We start from the raw sequence: 22,923 nt of genomic DNA on the forward strand, positions 1-22,923 counted from the left end.
ATGATATTGATCTTTTTCGCACTAATTGGAATAGTACCAAAGTGAAAAAATCTAAGAGAACCAATTTTTCAGCTGTAGATTGGAAAGATCTAAATGAACTTAAATCCAATAACACTATTGTCATCAAACCCTCCGATAAAGGAGGCGATATTGTTATAATGGACATAGACAGTTATGTGAAGGAGGCCAACCATCAACTATCTAACAAGCATCATTATCAAAAATTGAGCACTAATCCCACTATTGAATATCAAACCATCTATTGGGAGATGCTTAATACTTGGCACACGAATGGTCTTATAGACCAAAATGAGTATCTTTATTTGAAAGTTACATCTCCAAAAATTCCCTGTATTTACTTTTTACCAAAAATTCACAAAAATAAAAAACATCCCCCTTGTCGACCAATTGTGAGTATGAATTCCTCTCTCCTGGAAAACACTTCCCGTTACTTGGACCTCTTTCTATGTCCTTGCGTAACTGAACTGCCTTCATATTTACGAGATTCCAATGATTTTTTAGCCAAGATTCACAACATTCCAAGGCAATCCAATTATTTATTGGTGACCATGGATGTGACCGCTTTATACACCTCTATCATGCATGAATATGGTATTCAGGCCTGTAGTCACTTTTTAGGCACCAGGAAAATTGAATTCTTTCAACATACTAATATGCTTGTGAGCATGCTTGGATTCTGTCTTACCCACTATGCCTTTTTATTTGATAACCAGTATTATTTACAAAAACAAGTGACAGCAATTGGAGCCTCATTTGCTCCCACATATGCGAACCTTTATATGGGCTGGTGGGAAAAGGAAATAGCCTGGTCTGATTCCAATAGCAAGTATATGGAACAAGTGATATTATGGGTTAGATACATAGATGATCTTTTCCTCATTTGGGATGGTGATGAACATTCCCTGGCACAATATATTAATTCATTAAATAACAATGAGCTCAATATCCATCTTGACTTAAAATACAGTGCACAGACCATAGAATCTCTGGATGTTCAGATCACGGTCCAAAAAGATAGTTTACAGACAACTATTTATCGCAAACCCACAGCCTGTAATTCTTTTCTGCATGGTAATAGCGGTCACCCTAAAGCTTTAAAGTGGACCATTCCATATAATCAATTTTTACGGGCTCGTAGGATTTGTTCTAATGATGAATGCTTCAATACTGAGATTGCGATTATGACACAAAGATTCCTTGAAAGAGGTTATCCTCCAAAGATTTTAAAGGATGCACAGTTGAGGGTGTCTAACATGTCCAGAGATAAACTTCTTTTTAAATCTGGAGACATAAACAATCAGGACCAAGATGATAGATCATTGCCTAGACTTTCTCTTGAATTTAATTCCCAACATTCTCAATTGAATAAGATCATACAAAAGAATTGGCATGTTCTCAGGCATGACTCATCTATCAGGGACAACATAGGATTACATCCTCAAATAACATATTGCAAAACTCAGTCATTGGGTGATCATCTCACCAGAAGTTTGTTCAGTTCCAAAGCTAATTTATCCTGGTTATCGAAGAACAGTTTGGGTTTTTGGAAATGTGGGCATTGTAAATCTTGCCTATATGCACAAAATACCATATATTGTGAAATAACTGGCCGAATTACCTGTGAAACTGAATATGTTGTATATGTTATTGAATGTGGCTGCCATAGTAAATATGTAGGCAGCACCATTCATAAACTGAAAGTTAGATTTTTACAACATCTTAGAGCTATCAAAAATCACGATCCTTCCTACCCCTTAGCCAAACATTTTTGGGACGTACATGAAGGCAATTGCAACTCTAACATTTTATGGTATAAAAACCATTGCTGCTCATCCCCGAGGGGGCAATAGAACTGCCCATTTAAGACAAACTGAATCAAAAATGATTTTATCTTTAGGCACTGAAAACCTCTGGGGTCACAATTTGGATGCGGAACTTCATGTACATCTGTAAATGTTGATATCATTGCAGTCTCTTATCAGATTCTAGGAGATTACTTCGACTATAATTAATAAATTGGATTGCAATGAGAAGTTTTATGGGATTTTGAATTGACCACAATATTTCCGGACAAGGACATTGTTTCTTTGTGAAACATACATACTATATATAGAATTTTAATGTTTTTACACCTTATTCCCTGTTTTGCACTTAATTAGCACTCTTAGGGGTACATTTTGCACTCTCTTCATATACATGCCCATGGATCAAACTTACTTTTCGTTCCAATTTTTGCATTGGTCAAGATCCCTTCATTCTATCATGAATATAACTATTTTCTGAATTGATTTAATATCTATTTCTATATAATCTTAACCCTTTGATGAATTATTTAATTATTTAATTATCTACGTATATGTGAATTTAGCATTATTATTAAGATGAATTGAGATATTTAAATGTTTGTATCAATTATGATCAAATTTCTTTGGGTTATTGATATATATTAACTCAACAATTGTCTCTTTTAGAATAATCTTTTCTATCATCTTCTCCCATATTTATAGGTCAGTTAATTTATTTACCAATTAAATTATGTACAGTTTGAACATATTAATGATATTTATTAATTGAAGATGTTTAGATTATAATGTATATCATCTATTCAAATATTAGGCTTTTGAAACAACTAAGTTAAAATTGTCAGTATATTTAAGTAAAATAATTTGTATATGTGGGTTATTTTCTTTTATAGAATTCAATTAACAATTTAAAATGCAGTTATTATTCACTGGTGAAAATGTTATAATAAGATTTTAGGGAACCATATAACATATAATATATAATCTTGCTATGTTTGGAACTTTGACCTTTATCCAAGTACGTGGGCATAAAAATCGAGATTTGAAATCTAAGATTGTTACGTTACAAAATGGCCGCCCCTTTTGCACATTTCTTCTTAGCTATGATGTGAAAAGCAAAGAAGGACTAGAGGATATAAATAGTCTGGTGTAAAAATGTCTCCCAATGTCCAGTTGAAAGCTGTTGCCGAAACGCGTCGACATTTGGCAGGGACAGCGTGTGTTTGTCTTGTTCGTTGTAGGCACTTTTAAGACTTTTGTATTGAGGAACTATTTTTGAAAGTTCTCATCATTTATTCATTCACTATGTGTTTCATCATTTTTTGCCTTTATATGAACTTATTCAATAAAATGAAGCCGACGATTTTGTACATATGAGTGACTTTTAACCTCAACTTCACTCTCTACATTCCACGAGCTTTGGATATTGTGCAGCCTTTCGGTGTCCGATTCAGTTGCACCGCCTCTTTGTTAAAAAAAAAAATTAAAAAAAAATATATAAATATATATATATATATAAGTGACATGTTCCATATATATATATATATATATATATATATGGAACATGTCACTTACCCAGTGTACATCTGTTCGTGGCATGAGACGCTGCAGATTCACATGCTGTGCATTATCCTGCCATCTAGTGTTGGGCTCGGAGTGTTACAAGTTGTTTTTCTTCGAAGAAGTCTTTTCGAGTCACGAGACCGAGAGACTCCTCCCTTTCGGCTCCATTGCGCATGGGCGTCGACTCCATCTTAGATTGTTTTCCCCGCAGAGGGTGAGGTAGGAGTTGTGAATATACTAAATGTGCCCATGCAATGGAGTAGGTATGTATGTACATAATGTGTATTAAAATAATATTTATTTACAAATTTACAATTTTCATCCAACTCATAACGGCTACAGGCTTCCGGGGAGGTGGGAGGGCGCATGTGAATCTGCAGCGTCTCATGCCACGAACAGATGTACACTGGGTAAGTGAAATTTTCCGTTCAGTGGCTTGTGTAGCTGCAGATACACATGCTGTGCATAGACTAATAAGCAGTAATCTCCCCAAAAAGCGGTGGCTTAGCCTGTAGGAGTTGAAGTTGTCTGAAATAATGTTCTTATTCCAGCCTGTCCTACTGTGGCTTGTTGTGTTGTTAACACATCTACACAGTAACGCGTCATGAATGTATGAGCCGTAGACCAGGTGGCTGCCTTACAAATTTCTGTCATAGGTATATTCCCCAGAAAAAACATTGTGGCGCCTTTTTGCCTAGTGGAATGCGCTCTTGGTGTAATAGGTAGATCTCTTTTTGCTTTAATATAGCAAGTTTGAATACATTTAACTATCCATCTGGCAATGCCTTGTTTGGATACAGGATTACCTGCATGAGGTTTTTGGAAGGCTAGGAACAATTGTTTCGTTTTATAAAATTGTTTTGTTCTGTCAATGTAATACATTAGTGCTCTTTTAATGTCTAATGTATGTAAGGCTCTTTTGGCTACTGAGTCTGGTTGTGGAAAGAAGACTGGGAGTTCCACTGTTTGGTTTAGGTGGAATGGTGATATAACCTTTGGTAGGAATTTGGTATTTGTACGGAGAACCACTTTATGTTTATGTATTTGTATGAAGGGTTCTTGTATAGTAAAGGCTTGTATCTCACTCTTCTAAGTGATGTGATAACTTGGAAAGTTGCCTTTCTAATAGCTAAGTATTGCATTTCACAAGAGTGTGTGGGTTCAAATGGTGGTCCCATGAGTCGTGTTAATACAATATTAAGGTTCCACGAAGGTACTAGTGGTGTTCTCGGGGGTATGATTCTTTTTAATCCCTCCATAAATGCTTTGATGACTGGGATTCTAAAAAGCGATGTTGAATGTGTAATCTGCAGATGGGCAGATATTGCTGTGAGATGTATTTTAATTGAAGAGAAGGCTAGCTTAGACTTTTCTAAGTGTAATAAGTAGCTTACAATGTCATTTGCGGAAGCATGTAGTGGTTGAATTTGATTATTGTGGCAGTAATAAACAAATCTTTTCCATTTGTTTGCGTAACCATGTCTTGTAGTAGGTTTTCTAGCTTGTTTAATGACCTCCATACATTCTTGTGTAAGGTCTAAGTGTCCAAATTCCAAGACTTCAGGAGCCAGATTGCTAGATTGAGCGATGCTGGATTCGGGTGTCTGATCTGTTGTTGGTGTTGAGTTAACAGATCTGGCCTGTTTGGTAATTTGATGTGAGGTACTACAGATAGGTCCAGCAGTGTTGTGTACCATGGTTGGGGAGCCCAGGTTGGTGCTATGAGAATTAGTTTGAGTCTGTTTTGACTTAGTTTGTTTACCAGATAAGGAATGAGTGGGAGAGGGGGGAAAAGCGTCAGCAAATATCCCTGACCAACTGATCCATAACGCATTGCCCTTGGATTGAGGGTGTGGGTACCTGGACGCGAAGTTTTGGCATTTTGCGTTTTCTTTTGTTGCGAATAGGTCTATTTTTGGTGTCCCCCAGCGTAGGAAGTAATCCTGTAGGATCTGGGGACAAATTTCCCATTCGTGTTTTTGCTGGTGATCTCGACTGAGATTGTCGGCCAACTGGTTCTGAATGCCTGGGATGTATTGTGCTATTAGGCGAATGTGATTGTGAATTGCCCAATGCCAAATTTTTTGGGCTAAGAGAGACAGTTGTGACGAGTGTGTCCCTCCTTGTTTGTTGAGATAATACATTGTTGTCATGTTGTCGGTTTTGACAAGAATGTGTTTGTGGGCTATTAGTGGTTGAAATGCTTTTAATGCTAGAAACACTGCCAACAGTTCTAAATGATTTATGTGGACTTGTTTTTGTTGATTGTCCCATTGTCCATGTATGCTGTGCTTGTTGAGGTGTGCTCCCCACCCCATCATGGAAGCATCTGTTGTGATCACATCTTGAGGCACTGGGTCCTGGAATGGCCGCCCTTGGTTTAAATTTATAGGGTTCCACCACTGAAGTGAGAAGTGTGTCTGGCGGTCTATCAACACTAGATCTTGGAGTTGACCTTGTGCTTGTGTCCATTGTTTTGCTAGGCACTGTTGTAAGGGCCGCATGTGTAATCTCGCGTTTGGGACAATGGCTATGTATGAAGACATGCCTAGAGGTTTCATTACAAACCTTACTTGGTAGTGTTGGTTTGGCTGTATGTTTGATGTTATATTTTGGAACGCTTGGACCCTTTGTGGACTTGGAGTGGCAATCGCTTTTTGTGTGTTGAGTGTTCCTCCCAAGTATTGTTGTATTTGGGATGGCTGCAGATGTGATTTCTGGTAATTTATTGAAAATCCTAGTTTGTGTAGAGTTTCTATAACGTATTGAGTGTAAAGAAGACACTGTTGTTGAGTGCTGGTTTTTATTAGCCAGTCGTCTAAGTATGGGAATACGTGCATGTGCTGTCTCCTTATGTGAGCGGCTACTACTGCAAGGCATTTTGTGAATACCCTTGGGGCTGTTGTTATCCCGAACGGTTACACTTTGAATTGATAGTGCACGCCATGTATTACAAACCTTAAGTATTTTCTGTGAGAAGGATGTTTGTGTATGTGAAAGTAGGCATCCTTGAGATCTAACGTTGACATGTAGTCCTCTTTTTTTAGTAAGGGAACCACGTCTTGAAGTGTTACCATGTGGAAGTGATCCGACTTGATGAAGAGATTCAGTGTTCTGAGGTCTAATATAGGTCTTAACGTTTTGTCCTTTTTTGGAATTAGGAAATATAGTGAGTAGACACCTGTTCCTTTCTGATGGTTGGGTACTAACTCTATTGCTTGTTTTTGTAATGCTTGGACCTCTAGTTGTAATAGGTTTAAGTGTTGTTTGGACATATTGTGTGCCCTTGGTGGCACATCTGGTGGGAAATTTATGAATTCTATGCAATAACCATGTTGGATAATGGCTAGGACCCATGCGTCCGTAGTTATGCGTGTCCAGTTTTGGTAGTATGCGGTAAGTCCCCCCCCCCACTGGCGTTAAGTGTTGGGGTTTTGTGACATTGAAGTCACTGTTTGGTTTGACTTGTCTTAGGTGTTTGAAATTTTCCCCTTCCTCTTGGGAATTGTCCACCTCTATATGAGCCACGAAACCCTCCTCTCTGGTATTGTCCCTGATAGGTAGGTCTGGTTTGCAAGGTGGAAGGCTCTGGTGTTTGCATTCGAAACCCCCCTCTAAATTGTGGCCTTCTAAATGTGCCTCTGCTCTGTGGGGAGTAGAGCGCGCCCATGGCTTTGGCCGTGTCCGTGTCCTTCTTTCATTTTTCAATTGCTGTATCCACTTCCGGCTAAAACAATTGTTCCTGGCTAAAAGGCATGTTTAACACAGCTTGTTGGATTTCTGGCTTGAATCCCGAGCTTCGTAACCATGCATGCCTGCGAATGGTTACCGCAGTGTTGACTGTTCGTGCTGCTGTGTCTGCTGAGTCTAATGCGGACCTTATTTGGTTGTTGGATATCGCTTGTCCTTCTTCCACAACCTGTTGGGCACGTTTCTGGTGTTCTTTGGGCAAGTGCTGTATAATGTGTTGCATCTCGTCCCAGTGTGCCCTGTCGTAGCGAACCAGCAGGGCTTGAGAGTTTGCGATCCGCCATTGATCGGCTGCCCGTGCTGCCACTCGTTTGCCCGCTGCATCAAACTTCCTACTCTCTTTGTCAGGCGGTGGAGCGTCTCCTGACGATTGAGAGTTTGCCCTCTTTCTTGCTGCTCCTCCTACCACCAAGTCTGGTATAAGTTGTTGTGTTATAAACACAGGGTCTGTTGGGGGAGGCTTGTATTTTTTCTCCACCCTAGGCGCGATAGCCCTTCCTTTAAATGGGTCTTGGAATACCTGTTTTGCATGCTTGAGCATGCCCGGGAGCATTGGCAGACTCTGGTAGGAAGTGTGGGTGGATGCCAAGGTGTTGAACAGGAAATCATCCTGTATTGGCTCTGAATGCATTGCTACATTGTGGAACATTGCTGCCCTTGATAGTACCTGCGTATATGCAGTACTGTCCTCTGGAGGTGACGGCCTTTTTGGGTAACAATCTGGGCTGTTGTCTGATACTGGAGCATCATATAAGTTCCATGCATCCGGATCATCCTGTGTCATCCCTGTATGTGTAGATGACTGCACTGGAGGTGTTGTTACCAGGGACAGCTGTGGTGAGTGTAGTGGGGAAGGTTGTGGCGAAAACCTTGGTGGTGGGGTTTTATCTCTGGCCACCTTCGCCTTCATTTCTGACTCATGAAATGCCAGCTTTCGTTTGGTTTTGATTGGAGGAAGAGTTTGTATTTTTCCAGTCTCTTTCTGGATTTGCAACCTCCTTTGCGTATGGTCTGGTTCCCCCATACTTATTTCCTGCTCAAATCTGTGTTTTTCATGCATTTGGCTGGAAAGTCCTTGCTCTTCTTTGTAAGAGCTTTTTTTTGTCTCCAAAGCCGCTTTTTTCAGTACCGATGCTTCCGATAAAGTCTTTTTCGGTTCCGACGTTACTTTTCTCACCTTGGGTGAATCGAACTCTCGGTGCTGAGATCATTCGGTGCCTGAATCTCGACCGGAGTCGGATGTCTTCGGCAATTCTTTGGCCTTTTTCAGTGCCGATGTTTGGTCACCTTCTTTTCGTTGGGTTAAGCCCTGGCCTGCTGGCGGTGGCATCCCCTTGGCCTTAACGATCTTTGTGTGAGTCTTGGATGGGGCAGTTTTGCTCACTGTTTTCTGCATCGTCGTGGGTCGCTCACTTTCGGATTCGTCTGAGTCCGTCCCCTGGATGGAAATTCTTTCCTCCTCTTCGACGTAGAGTTGTTCTCTCGGTGTCAACGCCATTTGTAGTCTTCTCGCTCTTCAATCACGTAGGGTCTTTTTAGATCGAAACACCTGACAGGCCTCACAAGTATCCTCCCTGTGTTCTGGTGATAAACACAGATTACAGACCAAGTGTTGGTCTGTATAAGGATACTTCGAGTGCCACTTCGGACAGAAACGGAAGGGGGTCCGGTCCATTAGTTTCGTCGATGGATGCGGTCGGGCCGACCAGGTCCCACTGAAGAGCGGAAGCCCCGAAGGGCCGCCAGAGCGCTTCTACTATCGGTGTTGATATGCTAACACTAAACCGGTACCGAGCGCGAATAATACCGTCGAATTTTCGATATTTATCTAACTTACCCGATTCGAAATTCGGAGCGAAGAGGAACACGTCCGAACCCGATGGCGGAAAGAAAACAATCTAAGATGGAGTCGACTCCCATTCGCAATGGAGCCGAAAGGGAGGAGTCCCTCGGTCTCGTGACTCGAAAAGACTTCTTCGAAGAAAAACAACTTGTAACACTCCGAGCCCAACAGTAGATGGCAGCATAATGCACAGCCGGTGTATCTGCAGCTACACATGCCACCGAACACATAATACATATATATATATATATATATATATATATATATATACATACATATATATATATATATATACATACATATATATATATATATATATACATATATATATATATATATATACATACATATATATATATATATATATACATATATATATATATATATATATATATATATATATATATGTATGTATGTATATAGTAATGAAGTACTGAACTGCGAAGTGATAAATTGCAAGTGTGTGTCTGATGCCAATACAGAGGGAAATTGTATGGGCTATAGCCAAAGCTTAGGCTGTAATATAATGAGTGCTGATGCCCAAAGCTCTGCTCAGAAATCTGCAGCCAATGCCTTTTAATGTCGTCACACCGAAAGCAAAGGCTGCGTAGTCTTGAACCCACCTCAGGGCTCTTCCATCCAATACCTAGCACCTCTCATATGGTGAACGAGCTGGGATAAGTTATTAGATAATAATTACCTCACAAGCTGAATGGGAAAGGTTATTACACATAGGTATTACAAAGTATTACCTCTGGTATGGTGGAGGGGGAGCATCGTAGGTGCCAGATGCCTCCAGTGCTTCTTCATACGAGGGCAGTCCTGGTGCACCTGGTTCCATCTCTGGCAGTACAGTCAGTGGTACACCGTCTGCGGTGGGTGGCATAACTCCAGTGAGGCTGACGGGTGCTCTAAAAGCAATAGAACACAAAACGAGAATAAGAAAAACCAAACATACTACTCTCCCTGACCCTGCAGCACGTATGGGCAGCTGTTTGCTCTTTGGTATAACATTACCAATGTACTGAGAACCGTTTTACCACCTCTATGTTTAAAGTTTGCTTTTGCGACCTGAGGCAATGTCAGCAGTCAAGTGCTCATGCAAGAGCACAGCTGGTCACGAGGGACATTTTGAAATGCCATGTATATCACCTCACTAAATCCACCATATTGTTATGTGTAATTAGGAGCAGTATCAGCCTCAACGCAAAGACCAACAATGCTATGGTATTGAAAGCTGCCACCACCATGGCTGGAAATGAGGCATGCAGAAGGGGACACACACTGGAGCACACTGAGCATCCATGCTAGTATTCAACTAGTTGGGCATAGTGATTTGTTAACATTAGTGTAACTACTGTGAAAGTATAGATACGTTATGGCCACTTGCAGACCATCAATAGTGCGGCTGTCTCCGCAATGGTCACTAGAACATGATTCTCCAGTCCAGATAGGCCATGCTGTCCTCATGAGCGTACTACCCTGTATCTGGGGACACCAAACAACCATAAAGTTGCAAGTAGCAATTTTCTGACATACTGATTAAAGATCCTGTCATTTCTGTGGTACAGACATGTTTTTAGAAAGGTGAGTGTGTTGCCCAAACTGTGACACTGGTGTAGTTCCACAAGTTTCGATTTCCTACCCAAGGGTGACACAGGTAAACACTGTTCAATGCACCAGTGCTGAATTTGAAACACAGGTTATTGTAGCCCCATAGAACCTTACTCAATACATAGGTGAAGTAGAGTTATTGGTTTTTAGTTACTAATAATCCCTGCAACAGGATCAGTGGCACTGTGGTAACAGAAACAAACCTATCTCGTTATTCACAATATCACACATACATTGCACTAAGAATAGATACTTAACTAAAAACATTTATTATAACAGGGCAAATCCGTTTCTCAGCACATCAAAATGAATTACACAGGATATCATAAAAACAGCAAGAAAGCACACTTAAGAATGAGAACAAAATGAATTTTTTTAACATAGGTAAAATGCCACCTAAAAGTTAATATCCTAAAACCTACTTCTATGAGCTAGCTATGAGAGCATGGAGAGTAAACAACTTGCAGTCTAGAGTTTTAGGGAGAAGCGACATACTGCATACCTTGTTGACAAGAAGAGCTGTCATTTATCAGCGGAGGCATGAAGGCAGTGTTCCTTGTGAAGGGCAAACTTTCGCTGCCTTCCTCCGAACAGTGGCTTTATCAGCATCAGGTGAGATGTAGCATCATCGAAGTGCACTGGCTGTAAGTGAGACCGTCTTGGCAAGAATCTTGTGAGATAATCTGGGCGAATTACCTCTCGACAGGTGGTCAAGTCGCAGCCCTTTTATACTAAAATCTTATCAGAGATCAAAACCCCTGACAGACTTTAGGAATGTCCAGCATAGAATATGTGCATCACGGAGTACGTCAGAGACGTTTCCTCATGAACATATAAGTAAGGACATCAATTCAGACTAAAATATTTTGGTTATGTGTGTGTATTTGCTCTTATTTGACCTTGTAGTGATAAGTAGACTTTTGCCCCAGATTGATGTTGCATCTTGTGTTATATCTACGATGACTAGGCACTTTCTCGGTTCATAGAAAGATAAGGTCAGATGGCATCTGCGACAGTGGCAGTCATAACAATGATTCTGCATAAAACTGGGAGGATGCGGATTCTCGTTACCTAAGATGGTGTCAGGGTCAACTCAAAATGGAGTTGGATCTCAAGGGTTTTTTTCGTCAAGAGGGAAGGAGAAAGTAGGACTAGAACAGTGTGGGTGCAGCACAACAGAAATGAGGTGCACCAGAAGAACTGTGTGTGTCACACAGGGGTGTAGCTTGAGGGGGTATTTAGGGTGTTGCACTCCTCTTATAAATGCATTCTTTAGTAAATAGTTGGGTACAGGTGCCTTCAGTCAGATATGTTGAGGTGTCTGTTGGACTTCACCAAGAATATTTGTATGCACACAAACGTAATCGCTCTTCTCGGTTTTGAAGTTGCTAAAAATTGCCAGTTATTTTACAAAATACTGTGTTTTAATTACCCCCTACAATCTGAAATCCTCTACCTTTTCACTGCCTGTTAAGTCCACCTCGCTCGCTGCTTCTCATCTAGTGTATATTGCCATGCTATGCCAGCATAATTGTTGGAAAAGATGAAGATTACAAACCACTCCCCTGCTCCAGCCAATCTTCCTGACCAAGCTAGGCCCCTGGTATCACAGTACTGAAAGAGCAAGGTAAGCTGACAGTGCTCTGAGTTGGTCACATTATCAGAGTAGCAGGGGTGCAACAGGTCAGGTTTTGAATGCAACCACAAAGCTGTTGGTTGTTAGAAATGAAACCGCAGTCAGCGCTGCTAGTAAGAGTTGTGGTGCATCAGTAGAGCTGTGGGCCCTGCCCTGGATCACAGTTGTGAAAAGAAATAAATAGTTGAGGAAGGAATGCAAAATACATCCCTCTGGAAATGTCTGAATACAATTGGGGGAATCACTATTTCTCCGTCTTACCCGATTGTTCATTCTTTCATGTCCCCAACCTTCCATAACGCATCAATACCTTAAGTGCAAGAAATGATGAAACGTATGAAGCGAGGTAGTGCTAATAGTGGATGTCCGCTGGTTTGTACTTCTGTTTTTAAATGCAAAAGTTAATGTGTGCTATTGTATGGGATGCCAGAAATTGTAACACTTTTTGAGTTGGAATAATTGGATTATGAATGCAATACCCACCATGGACTGCCTTACCAGTATGGGTCAGAACGTGATTAGGCGGTCACCAGTTCCACACTCCGACCGCCAGAGTCAAATTTGAAATGGTCGGTCTCTGACATTAAACTCTTACAGGTGTGGCCCCCATAGTTCAAAACCAATTTTAGATTCTTTAAGTGAAAAATAAAAAAAGGACTATTTGACTTAGTTTGGTTAACAGGTGACATAACTTTTGTCAAATGAGTACCAACCCCAGTGTCCTACATCTGTTCTCCTGTCTAAAAGTTGTAAAGGGCTGAGCGGTGGATGGACCCTGAAACTGCAAAATACAAGCTTTCTTTTTTTTAACATATGTTTATTGGCATTGTAATCAACAACACACATAAGTGAAGACAGTGCAGAGTGAAAGAATTGTCAAGAAGAACACAGCACGTCTATATTAAGCAATAATACATACAGTGGCCAAATAAACATAGCCAAGGAAAAAATAAAAAAGGGAGTATCTCTCCAGCCTGGTCAATGATAAGGAATGACAGCGTAACAATGCCGCAGTGGGAGCGAGGTACACCACTGCAATTCAACACATACTGAAGACCCAGATATCATCTCCCACTCTTTGGTGTCCCAGCTTGAACATGACCCAGAACACAAATTATGTAATGCCCCAGCGATTTTGCCTGTCTATTCTGAGCCTCAATATAAATCATACTGGAATGTAGTAGTAAGATATAGGAACTGTGGAAGCAAATGTATGAAAAAGTTTTTTTTTTTTTTTTTTTTTTAAAAAGGACCACAACTAAACCATGAATTAGCTATAAAGCACAAGATCGGAAGTGGGTCAGGCAGCCACTCAATGGACAATGGAGGAGACCCCCCCCCGGCAGCAGGAGCAATAAGCGTGGGGAGGGGGGTGGCAGACAGGGGGAGGGGTGATGGTGTTCCGAGTGGGCGTGTGTCCAGCAAGTCTGCAACTACAGTGGGCAGCGTCGTAATCTAGCAGTACAGCAGGAGTGTCGCAAGTAGCCCTCTCCGTCCCCCTCAGGCAGTCTAACCTGTCCCTCAGGGTCCTCAACTGCAACCCCTTCTGGGTGCTCCAGGGCTTCCAACACCTTTGTGCACAACTCCGCTATTGGACGTCTCAGCACCCAATGAGCATCTTCTTTAAGCAGGGCCCTCTCCTGGGCCCTGGTCCACACAGCGACATCCTTTACCCAGGTTCCCACTACCGGTCCCACTGTGAACTTCCAGGCCATTGCTATCCTTCCCTTGGCCAGCACCAGGAACAAATCTAGGAATCAAGAGCCCACCTTCCAGCGTAGGGGACAAACCTAATGAGCAGACCTCCAAGGTGCAGGCAAGGGACAGGCACAGTGTGGTATTCAGGGTGTCCATCACTGTGTCCCAGAATGGTTGTAAATGGGGGAAGCTACAGGTCACGTGGCTGAAATCTGCATCCATGAGCCTACACCTAGGGCAGCCACGCGGTTCCCCGCCATAGATGACCTGGAGTCAATGGGATGTCATGTATGTCATGGGAACATAACTGAATTAGGTATATTTCAACCTCAGACTTTCTTAGTATACACCAGTACCTTATGCCACTCTTGATCTGCAATTTCTAATCACCAGATCTGTAAGCAGGTGGGAGGGTCGCTCCCCACCAATGGCGGCAGTGCCAACAAGGCTTTCTGAAGCATCTCAGACAACGATCTATAAAATCACATCACCAAATGCCTTGCAGTGCCCAAGGGCATCAACAGCTGCAGCACTGCATGTGTAGTCCGTTGCTCATGCCCTCCGTGAAATCCTGTGGGATACCAGACAGCTGTTGGACATCCGGCAACATGGAGAACACGCAGGTCTTGGTTTTATTGATCCGGAGGTCAGAAACCTTCTCAAATTCCCCCAGAAGGTGCATCGCAGCCGCAGAGCCAGGAGGGCCATCAGCCAGGTAAAATAGGAGGTCGTCCGCATAAAGAGATATGTTCCGGGCCCTCCATCTCCACTCTGGTGGCCATGCCTTCCTGACAAAAGAGCTCTGCCTATGGTTCAATGACCAGTGTGAATAGAAGGGGGTATAAAGGGCAGCTGCTTCTATATTCATTGTACTGTGAGGAGATGGTAGTGCCCATTCTGACCCATGCGGTTGGAGTAGCCTAAAGCAGTTTAACCCAATCAATCCAACGTTCTCCTAGTCCCATCCGTCGCATTACCTCAAATAGGAAATCCCATCTGTAGGGAAGTGCCTCTTGATATGGTCAACCCCCGCACCCCCTCCCCCTCCTTCTCCTTCTCCCCCCCCACAACACACACATTATCCGCCCTGTTTCTGGTGTAATTTTGACTGAAAGTGCACTGGGTTCCTACTAACCATGACCCTATTGTGAGATCGGTTTCCTCCAAAACAGCACAGGAATTTTTCCAAATTGGTAAAACCTTGTAAGCCCCTAGTAAGTGGTACCCCTGGAATGCAGGCCTCGGGTGCTAAGGAGAGTCCCCAAGGGCTGCAGCACAAATTGTGCCACCCTACGGGACCCCTCATCAAGCACGACAGGCTGCCATTGCAGACTGCGTATCTTGGTGTAGACAAAAGTGAAAACACGACATGGCGCACAGCCTGTGTGCCATGTCCCCAAAACACTGCATGCAATATATGTAAGGGAGGGTGTATTATATTACATGTGAGGGCATATCTGCACGAGCAGGTATGCCCCTATGTCTTGATTGATTCTCAGACATGGTAAGTGACAAGGGAAGCCATTTTAAATGCATGTGCTGGACACTGGTCACTACGAGTTTCCCAGCTACATGATGGCTTCCCTGAATATAGGGATGTTTGGTATCAAACATCTCAGATTAATAAACCGTCACTTATGTCAGTGGGGGATTTATCAATAACTGCACACAGAGGGCACAGAGGTGTCCCCTGAAAATCTACCAGCTACTAGTGTACTGACTGACTGGTCCTGACCAGATCAGCCACCTTAGACATGTTTCTGGCCCCACAAGGTGAGAGTCAGCGCTCTCCCGGGCCAGAGACAAAAGCCTGCACTGGGCATGTTAGCCCCTCACCCAGGAAGAATGGACATTCCAGGGTGGGGAGCTTCAAAGACCTAGCCATCTTTCTAATGCGACCCAGGTCTCTCCAGATGGTGGAGATGACTGACTCCCCTGTCCTGACCCCACTTTTGGCAGCAGCACAGGAGGGAAGATTAGTCAGATTTGAAGGTGTGCCCACTTCATACCAGTCCTACCCCTTAAGTAGACAAGCTGAAATGGACACTATTTTTTAAAATTCCTCCATCTCGTTTGGAAGGAATTAGGCCACTAGGGTTAGGGTTATGCCTACTTCCCTGCAGAAGTGGTCATAAGAAGGGTGTAGTAACCCTAAAAGGGGTCCACCCATTGGCACTCCCTGCAACACCCCTAAATTGAGCATTTAGGTGGCACCCCTGAATCTTAGAACTCAGATCTGGACTACCTATGAAGAAAAGGACACAGGAGAGTTGCACCTGCAGAAGAGGAAAAGAAGCAGCAGCTGACTTGGAGTCCCCCAAGTTGCCTGCAGCCTCTACATGCAGGCCCCCTCTCCTGCGGCCTTTTGGTGAGAGAGAACTCCAGCAACCACTGCACTTGCCACCCACGACCCAATCGGAGGTGGGTCACCAGTGCAAACGATGTCCCTGGCACCCCTGAGCTTGAGTCCACCCTGGGGTCCACCCTGGGTTCTCCCCTGCTGGACTCCCCTATGACACCTGCAGCCTCAACACATAGGACGCCCTGACAAGAGTGCTCCCAGACGGAGAAACCCGACGCCCAAGGACATCCCTGCATCAATCACCCCTGGGCCCTTTGAGAAAAGGACAAAAGTGCACCTACATCCCTGAACACCCCAAGTCTACAACCTACCTGTTTGCAGTCAACGGCTGGCTTCCTAGCCAGAGCCTGCAGCCTGTCTTCACAAGGACTAATTCCCCATAAAAAACCATGAGGCACCTGACACCTTGCTGCATCCTTGCACCCTGCCACCCCAGTGCTGTTTGGAGTGACCTGCTGGTGTGGTTCTGATCAGTGCCTAGTATTTACCTTAACTCTCCAAGATTGGTCTCATAAGTCATTGTTAACCCTGTGTTTGCTGAACATTATTTTCCTCCATAGGTTAACATTGAAGAACTCTGAAATTGCACTGTGTTGATTTTCTAAACTAAAAACTATTTATGCTTAAACCGTACTTACCTTGTAACAAAGTTCTTGGGTTTAAAGTCTAGATAAACAAAAGCATGTTTTTAATTGGTCTCAGATTTATTCTTTGAGTGCATGTCTCATTTATTGCCTTTATGAGTAAAACAGATGCTTAGCACTTCCCTCTGATAAGTCTAACTGCTCGCCCACACTACCACAAACTAGAGCACTAATCCTATCTACTTTGGTCTCTGCAAACCAATTGGGGATTCACTGGACTCTCTGCATGGTGTATTTTATTTGAGTGCACCCGAGAACCTGCTTCCTCCACCATCTTACCGTGTTGAAGGCCTTTTCAAGGTCCATCGATATAAGCATGGCCCGCGGGCAAGACTGCGCTTCTGGATAATAAAGGACATGGTATAGCCATCAAAAGGGAAGTACTGCAGGCTGGAATTAAACCGTTCTGCTCATTGTGTATAAGTGCGGGCATGCTGGAAAGTAGCTGGAGGGCCAGACCCTTGCTAAGGATTTTGAGATTCATGTTGAGCATGGATACAGGATGAAACTCTAAAGTATTGGCTCCCTGAGCTTTAGTCTTGGGAAGTGGAACCACAACTGCATCCTGAGTAGATTCAGGTGGCACCCCCTGCTGCAGCGAATCAACATACAGAGTGATTCCAGCCTTGGCCCAGGGTCCCCGCAAATGTGGAGTAAAAGTCTGCGGGTAGGCCGTAGCCATTTTCTTCATAGTGAACCGAATCTCCAGAGTAATCACCAGTCCTTCAAAGGTGCTCCCTAGCAAGCTCTTGCAGTAGCAGTCAGTCCAGGAAGTCTTCCTGGAAACTAGGCGAGGGAGCTACCAGGCACCTATAGAATGTTTCATAATATTCCCTAAATGAGGTGTTAACGGCCTTAGGAGAATAAAGTGACGTGCCATCACCTGCTAGGATATGTGTGATAGGGGCCTCTGGCATTCTGGTCTAATAAGCCAAGACAAAAGCCTACCTGGCTGTCCTCCTTCATTGTGCACCCTGGCAATATAATTCTTATAGTCGTGGCAGCACAAGCATTCTAAATAAGTATTATATTGTTCCCCAAGCCTCCCAAAATCTAGTTAGCTCTGCCTCATCGGTTTCCATACCACTAGTCAGCTTATGCAACCTACCAAGTAGAGATCGAAGTTCCCCGTCCAGCTCCTTCTGAACACCGACCGAGTGACCCAAACAATGACCGCGAACCACCACCTTAAATGCCTCCCAATCGACCAGGCCAGAGGGTACAGAACCCGGGTACAGAACCCGGATTAATTTCGAAGTACCCAACAAAAGCCTCACCCAGAGACTCTCAAAAGCAAGCATCTTCCAGTGACAGTGGGTTAAGTCGCCATGTAGGGATTTACGGGCACTCCAACAGGCTGAAAGCCCAACAGCAGAGGGCTGTGGTCCAAAAGGATATGCGTAAGTACCCAGTGTGTGTCACATATTGACTAAGCCTATTCAACATACAAAGTTATCTAATCGGGTGTGGAGTTGGTAGATGGGAGATTAATATGAGTAATCCTGTGTCTCTCCTTGTTGGGTTCTCTAAGTATCCAGCAGTTCCCAGTGCCCTAGCCAGTCCCTGAGGCCCTCTGCCATCTTATAAGCCATGTGCCCTGCAAAAAGGGGGGGGTGGGGGGGGAGGAATGGAAGGGTAGACAGTCAAGCATAATATCAGCTACACAATTAAAAACCCCACCCGATAAGTGGTTGTCTGTTACCAAAGGCACCAGGAGTGCAGAGAGGGACTAAAAGAAAGCAACCTGCTTTGGAGCATAAACCCTACCCAAGGTAATATCCCTGCCCAGTAACCTACCCTTAATCAGGACATAACAGCCCTCCTTGTCAATGGAGGAATGGACAAGTTCGAAGGGCGTCTCATCCCCAATTAGTGCCCCCAAACAAAGGCAGAGTAGGAGGTAGCATACAATTGGCCCCACCACCTACGCTGTAGACAATTAATCTCCCCTCCCCCCCCCAGTAAGATTGGTCTCCTGCAGCATAGTCACCTGCAGCCCTCCCCCAATCTCAATACATACCTGTGTATGTTACGTTGCTTGGAGGCCGAGCCCATACCCCGGATATTCTATGACAAGAAAGTTAGTGTATGACGCTGATCTGGCATCCAATCGTATAATGTGCGTGTCCTGTGTTCGGGACATCCACCACCCCTCATGTTCAGACCTCCCCGTCAACATGTAGTGCAATCCTTGAGACAAGTAAGAATCCCAAATGTAAACTCCTCATCCCAAGAGAAGCCCAGCAATGGCTGGCCACACAAACTTGAAAAGCAAAAACATTCTCTGTAGAACACCTCCTCCAGTCATTTGGCAGGGGTCAATCCGGGAGGGTTGTGCAGGCTAAACCAGTGACATGTTGGCCCTGGACATGCTTACCATCCTGGGATGTGACACTGCCCACATCTGGCCACCAATGTATCTTTGGTGCTGACCCCCAGAATAAGCATCAGAAATCCATATATGTAGTCACCCCTGAACAGGAACATTCACAAGCCTCCAAAGCTCCAGTGCAGAGGCGTCCATCCCAGACCATAACCCCTCAATAGTCCAAAGTGCCAGTGACAGATTTCATCAGCTCAAGGTATCTACAGACTGATGTCACCGTAGGCGAGCCGGTACCATCCACCAAGGAAGACTCCGATTCCAAGATCATAGCTTTGTGCTCCGAAGGGGTGCAAGTCTCTGAATCAGACCTTTGGGTCATCACGATTGCAGCCACAGCCTGGAGCGTGCCCTCAGTCTGCGATGGGGACGGTCTATTCAGGGATCTGCCACATGAGGCCCCTAGTAAGCACTTCTTGGACCTTCATCTAGGTGCGCTTGGCTTGGGTCGTGCAGTCAGGAGAGTTGACCCAGCTCCATAGGCCTCCAACCAGTCTCATCCCACGCCAGAATCTTCATAGAAGTGCATAGTGCCTTTGAGTATTATTCTGAGTTTGGCAGGGAACATCAGAGAGTTTTGCAAACCCTTGTCACCGAGGGCCATCTACTTCCAAGCAGGAAGCCCACTTGATTTGCAAAGCAGCAATAAGTCTTGGAACGCCAACACTTTGCTATTGTCCACTGTGAAGGCCTGCCGTGCGTGCCCTCTGGAGGATGACAGCTCTGTCCTTATAGTGAAGTAGTTTAGCCACGATGGGGCACGGTGGGTGAGACGTTACTCTGTAGGTGCACACCAGTAAGATGATTTGGGGAAACCTCCATCGAGACCCCGTTTCAGATAGGTCACTATGTCGGCCCCCCCTTTGTACCCTCAGGGAGTCTTACCACCCGGATGTTATTCCATTGGTTGAGCCCCTCCAGGTCTTCTACCTGGTGTTCCAGGACACGCATCCTGTCAGTCAGGTCTGCAATTTGGTGAGTCACTATCTGGTGTTCCACCTGTAGTTCACAGACACACTCCTTAACCTGATTAACCAACTTGTGGTGTTCGGCTTGTAGAAGGCCCAGGCCCACTGACACTGCACTAATATCTTGTGGGAGGGTGCTCTTGGTGTCTGCTATGGTGGAAAGGATTTTGTCCAAGTGGAGATGGCTAAGGTCCCCCGGAGGCTCTGGCCCCTCAGGGTCCACAAGTGGGGGACAGGAAGTATCCAGCGACCCAGGTTGTGCTTCAGTCAGTTTGGCCCTCGGTTTCCCCATAGGAATAGCTTGTTCAAGCCCCCTTAAGGCTCAGGGCTACCAGCTCCAGTTGCATCAGAATTGAACTCTGCTACATAGAAAAAACATGGCACCAGGGAAAGGAACAAGCACATAGCCACAGGGCCTCTGCCAACACGTGTGGCTCCAGGCAAGATACAGACACTCTGTGAGGTCGGCCAGGGATGCAGTCCGATGTCAGTAACGCTCCCTCTGGCACTTCTGTGCGAAAGTAGGGGTGATGGTGACTTCCTAAAATAGGCCAAGTGCCAGAGCACCCCACCAGCCAGAGCACTTTGCGAGGAGGGTGCCCAGGTGGGTCAGCGACCACCCATGGCACGTTAATTAGAGCAGGGGAGGCAGTCATCTGGAGTGTAGGCAAAGGTGGGGAATCCACACAGGGGAGGCCTACACCCCAGTAGGCTCAGGGCTCCGTCCGCAATGTCCATGCGGGGCCCAACAATCCAAACACACCTCAGCTTAGTCCCTTGGTGGGGTCGGGCAGAAGCAAGGGGACTGTCAACATCTCTCAGTTCCTTGGTCAATACAGAATGGGGGAACAGCCCTCTCAGCCTCTATTGGGGACCTTCACAATACACCCAGTCAAGGGGGATTCTCAACCTCTGGTGTCTTCATCGTAAACTCTCGCAAACTCAGCCTTTCATGTTTTCCCGTGCAGGTCAAATCCAGGAGCAGCAATCTCCCAACTATATTCAAGCCGCCCTCCTGGCCAAGCCTCCCAATCATCACCAATCACAGTGGGGGAGCAGCTAGTGGGTCCCTAGTCACTTAACAGCCATAGTACTTGGTGCCGAGCCCAGATACAGGCCCTGTGGTGATCCGTCCTCCCACATACAGCGGGCGTTAGCTGGTCCACCGCCCACCACTCACCAGATCAGGGCCACACGTCTTCAATTGGGGGCCCCCTGAGACTAATGACCGCATCCCGGTGTACACAGGACCTCACCGCCCATATAGTGCAGATCGTCAGTTCAGGACGGTACGAACTCCTACGGCCCCAGTAGCCATCTTGGATGTCAGGTTTGCTAGTGTGCTGAAGCCAGGACAGGCAGCAAAAGATACAAATGTGCACGCTTGGCACCCAGGTGACCTCCAGCCAGGTTCGACTAACACCAAGGGAGTCAGCTGTCTAGCCCCCAGTCCTTCCCTCAATCGTGTTCTCAGACACATGGTCCCGATGTAGGCCCTGAGGCTCCTCAGACGGCAGTTGCGGTGTCACATGTCTCTCGTTTGTGTCATATAGCTGCCACCAGGAGTCCTGCAAGGGCTGATACTGGTACCTCCTAAACCGGCATACATGGGACTGCGCCACCCTCCCAACACAGGCCAGCCAACTTGTAGGATTCAGTCCCCCAGGTCCCAGTTGCCATCTTGGGGGGCCGGGGTCAGAGGCACATTGCGACTTGGGACAGCTACCACCACATAGTAAAGGGCACTCTTTGGTTTAAAATGTAGCTGCAGATGGACTGCCACTAATATTGTGTTGATGGCGTGGCTCTGTTGATGGTGTGGCTCGCCTTGACCCCAGGTGATGGATGGCTCGGGATATGTCTGCCATCTTTGGCTTGCAAGCCACGCTCCCCCTGCCCAATATACGTTTTTTTTCTAAATCACTCAGAAAGCCTCCAGAATTGTCCTTGCTGCCATGACTGGACAGAAGGGATTTCCAACTTTTTGAAGAATGTATTTGCATTTTTGCCACAAACAGTAAGGTGTTTATTTTCAACACTGGATAAAAGAGACCAGGTGCCACATTGTACTTTAAGAGCAGTGTTGGCCTGACAACAGAACAATCAGCACCAAATTCTACAGACAGGGTCTGCTTTCTGGTCCACCCAATCACTCATACAATGTAAACAAACTGAAACAATCCAAAGACTGCAAGCATCCACCAACTGATGTTCTTGTTCTTCCCAGGGGTGTGGAATTTAATAAAACATTTACTTGTCCATGGTAAAGGTTGCTTCTTAGATCTACTTATCCTGTACAACAACAAAAAATCTACTTGTCCCTTTGGTGCCATGTAGTGTGGCAACAAATGTCAGCTATCTCATTATTTAAGAGCTCTGAAAATAGCCTCTCTGATTACACAATGCTAATACTATGGTTGGGCTTGAATACTAGCACTTTTAAGCCCTACTATAGCAATTTCCCTATTTTGCCATCTTTCAGCTGATCTACATATTGGGGCTGGAGGAAGCATTAAGTAATAGTTCCAGGGATGGAATGCCTTTGAGTGTGAGCAAATCTATAACTTGTGTGTTTTAATGATGTTCACTATCTCTTTAATCTTTTCCCATACTGAGAAGGGTTGGAAATTAACTACTGA

The 22,923-nt window shown here is 44.6% G+C and overlaps 1 protein-coding gene across 2 annotated transcripts in view; it reads right to left on the reverse strand.

Moving 5' to 3' along the window:
- PRRG2 (proline rich and Gla domain 2) overlaps nt 1–22,923 on the reverse strand; it is a 141,824-nt gene that overhangs the window by 14,736 nt on the left and 104,165 nt on the right. For both annotated transcript variants that reach the window (XM_069200980.1, XM_069200979.1), the window contains one exon: nt 9,732–9,890. In XM_069200980.1, the coding sequence (XP_069057081.1) occupies nt 9,732–9,890 (159 nt within the window). The remainder of the gene's footprint in view (nt 1–9,731; nt 9,891–22,923) is intronic.

The sequence above is a fragment of the Pleurodeles waltl genome, chromosome 7 (assembly GCF_031143425.1).
Source record: "Pleurodeles waltl isolate 20211129_DDA chromosome 7, aPleWal1.hap1.20221129, whole genome shotgun sequence".
NCBI lineage: Eukaryota > Metazoa > Chordata > Amphibia > Caudata > Salamandridae > Pleurodeles > Pleurodeles waltl.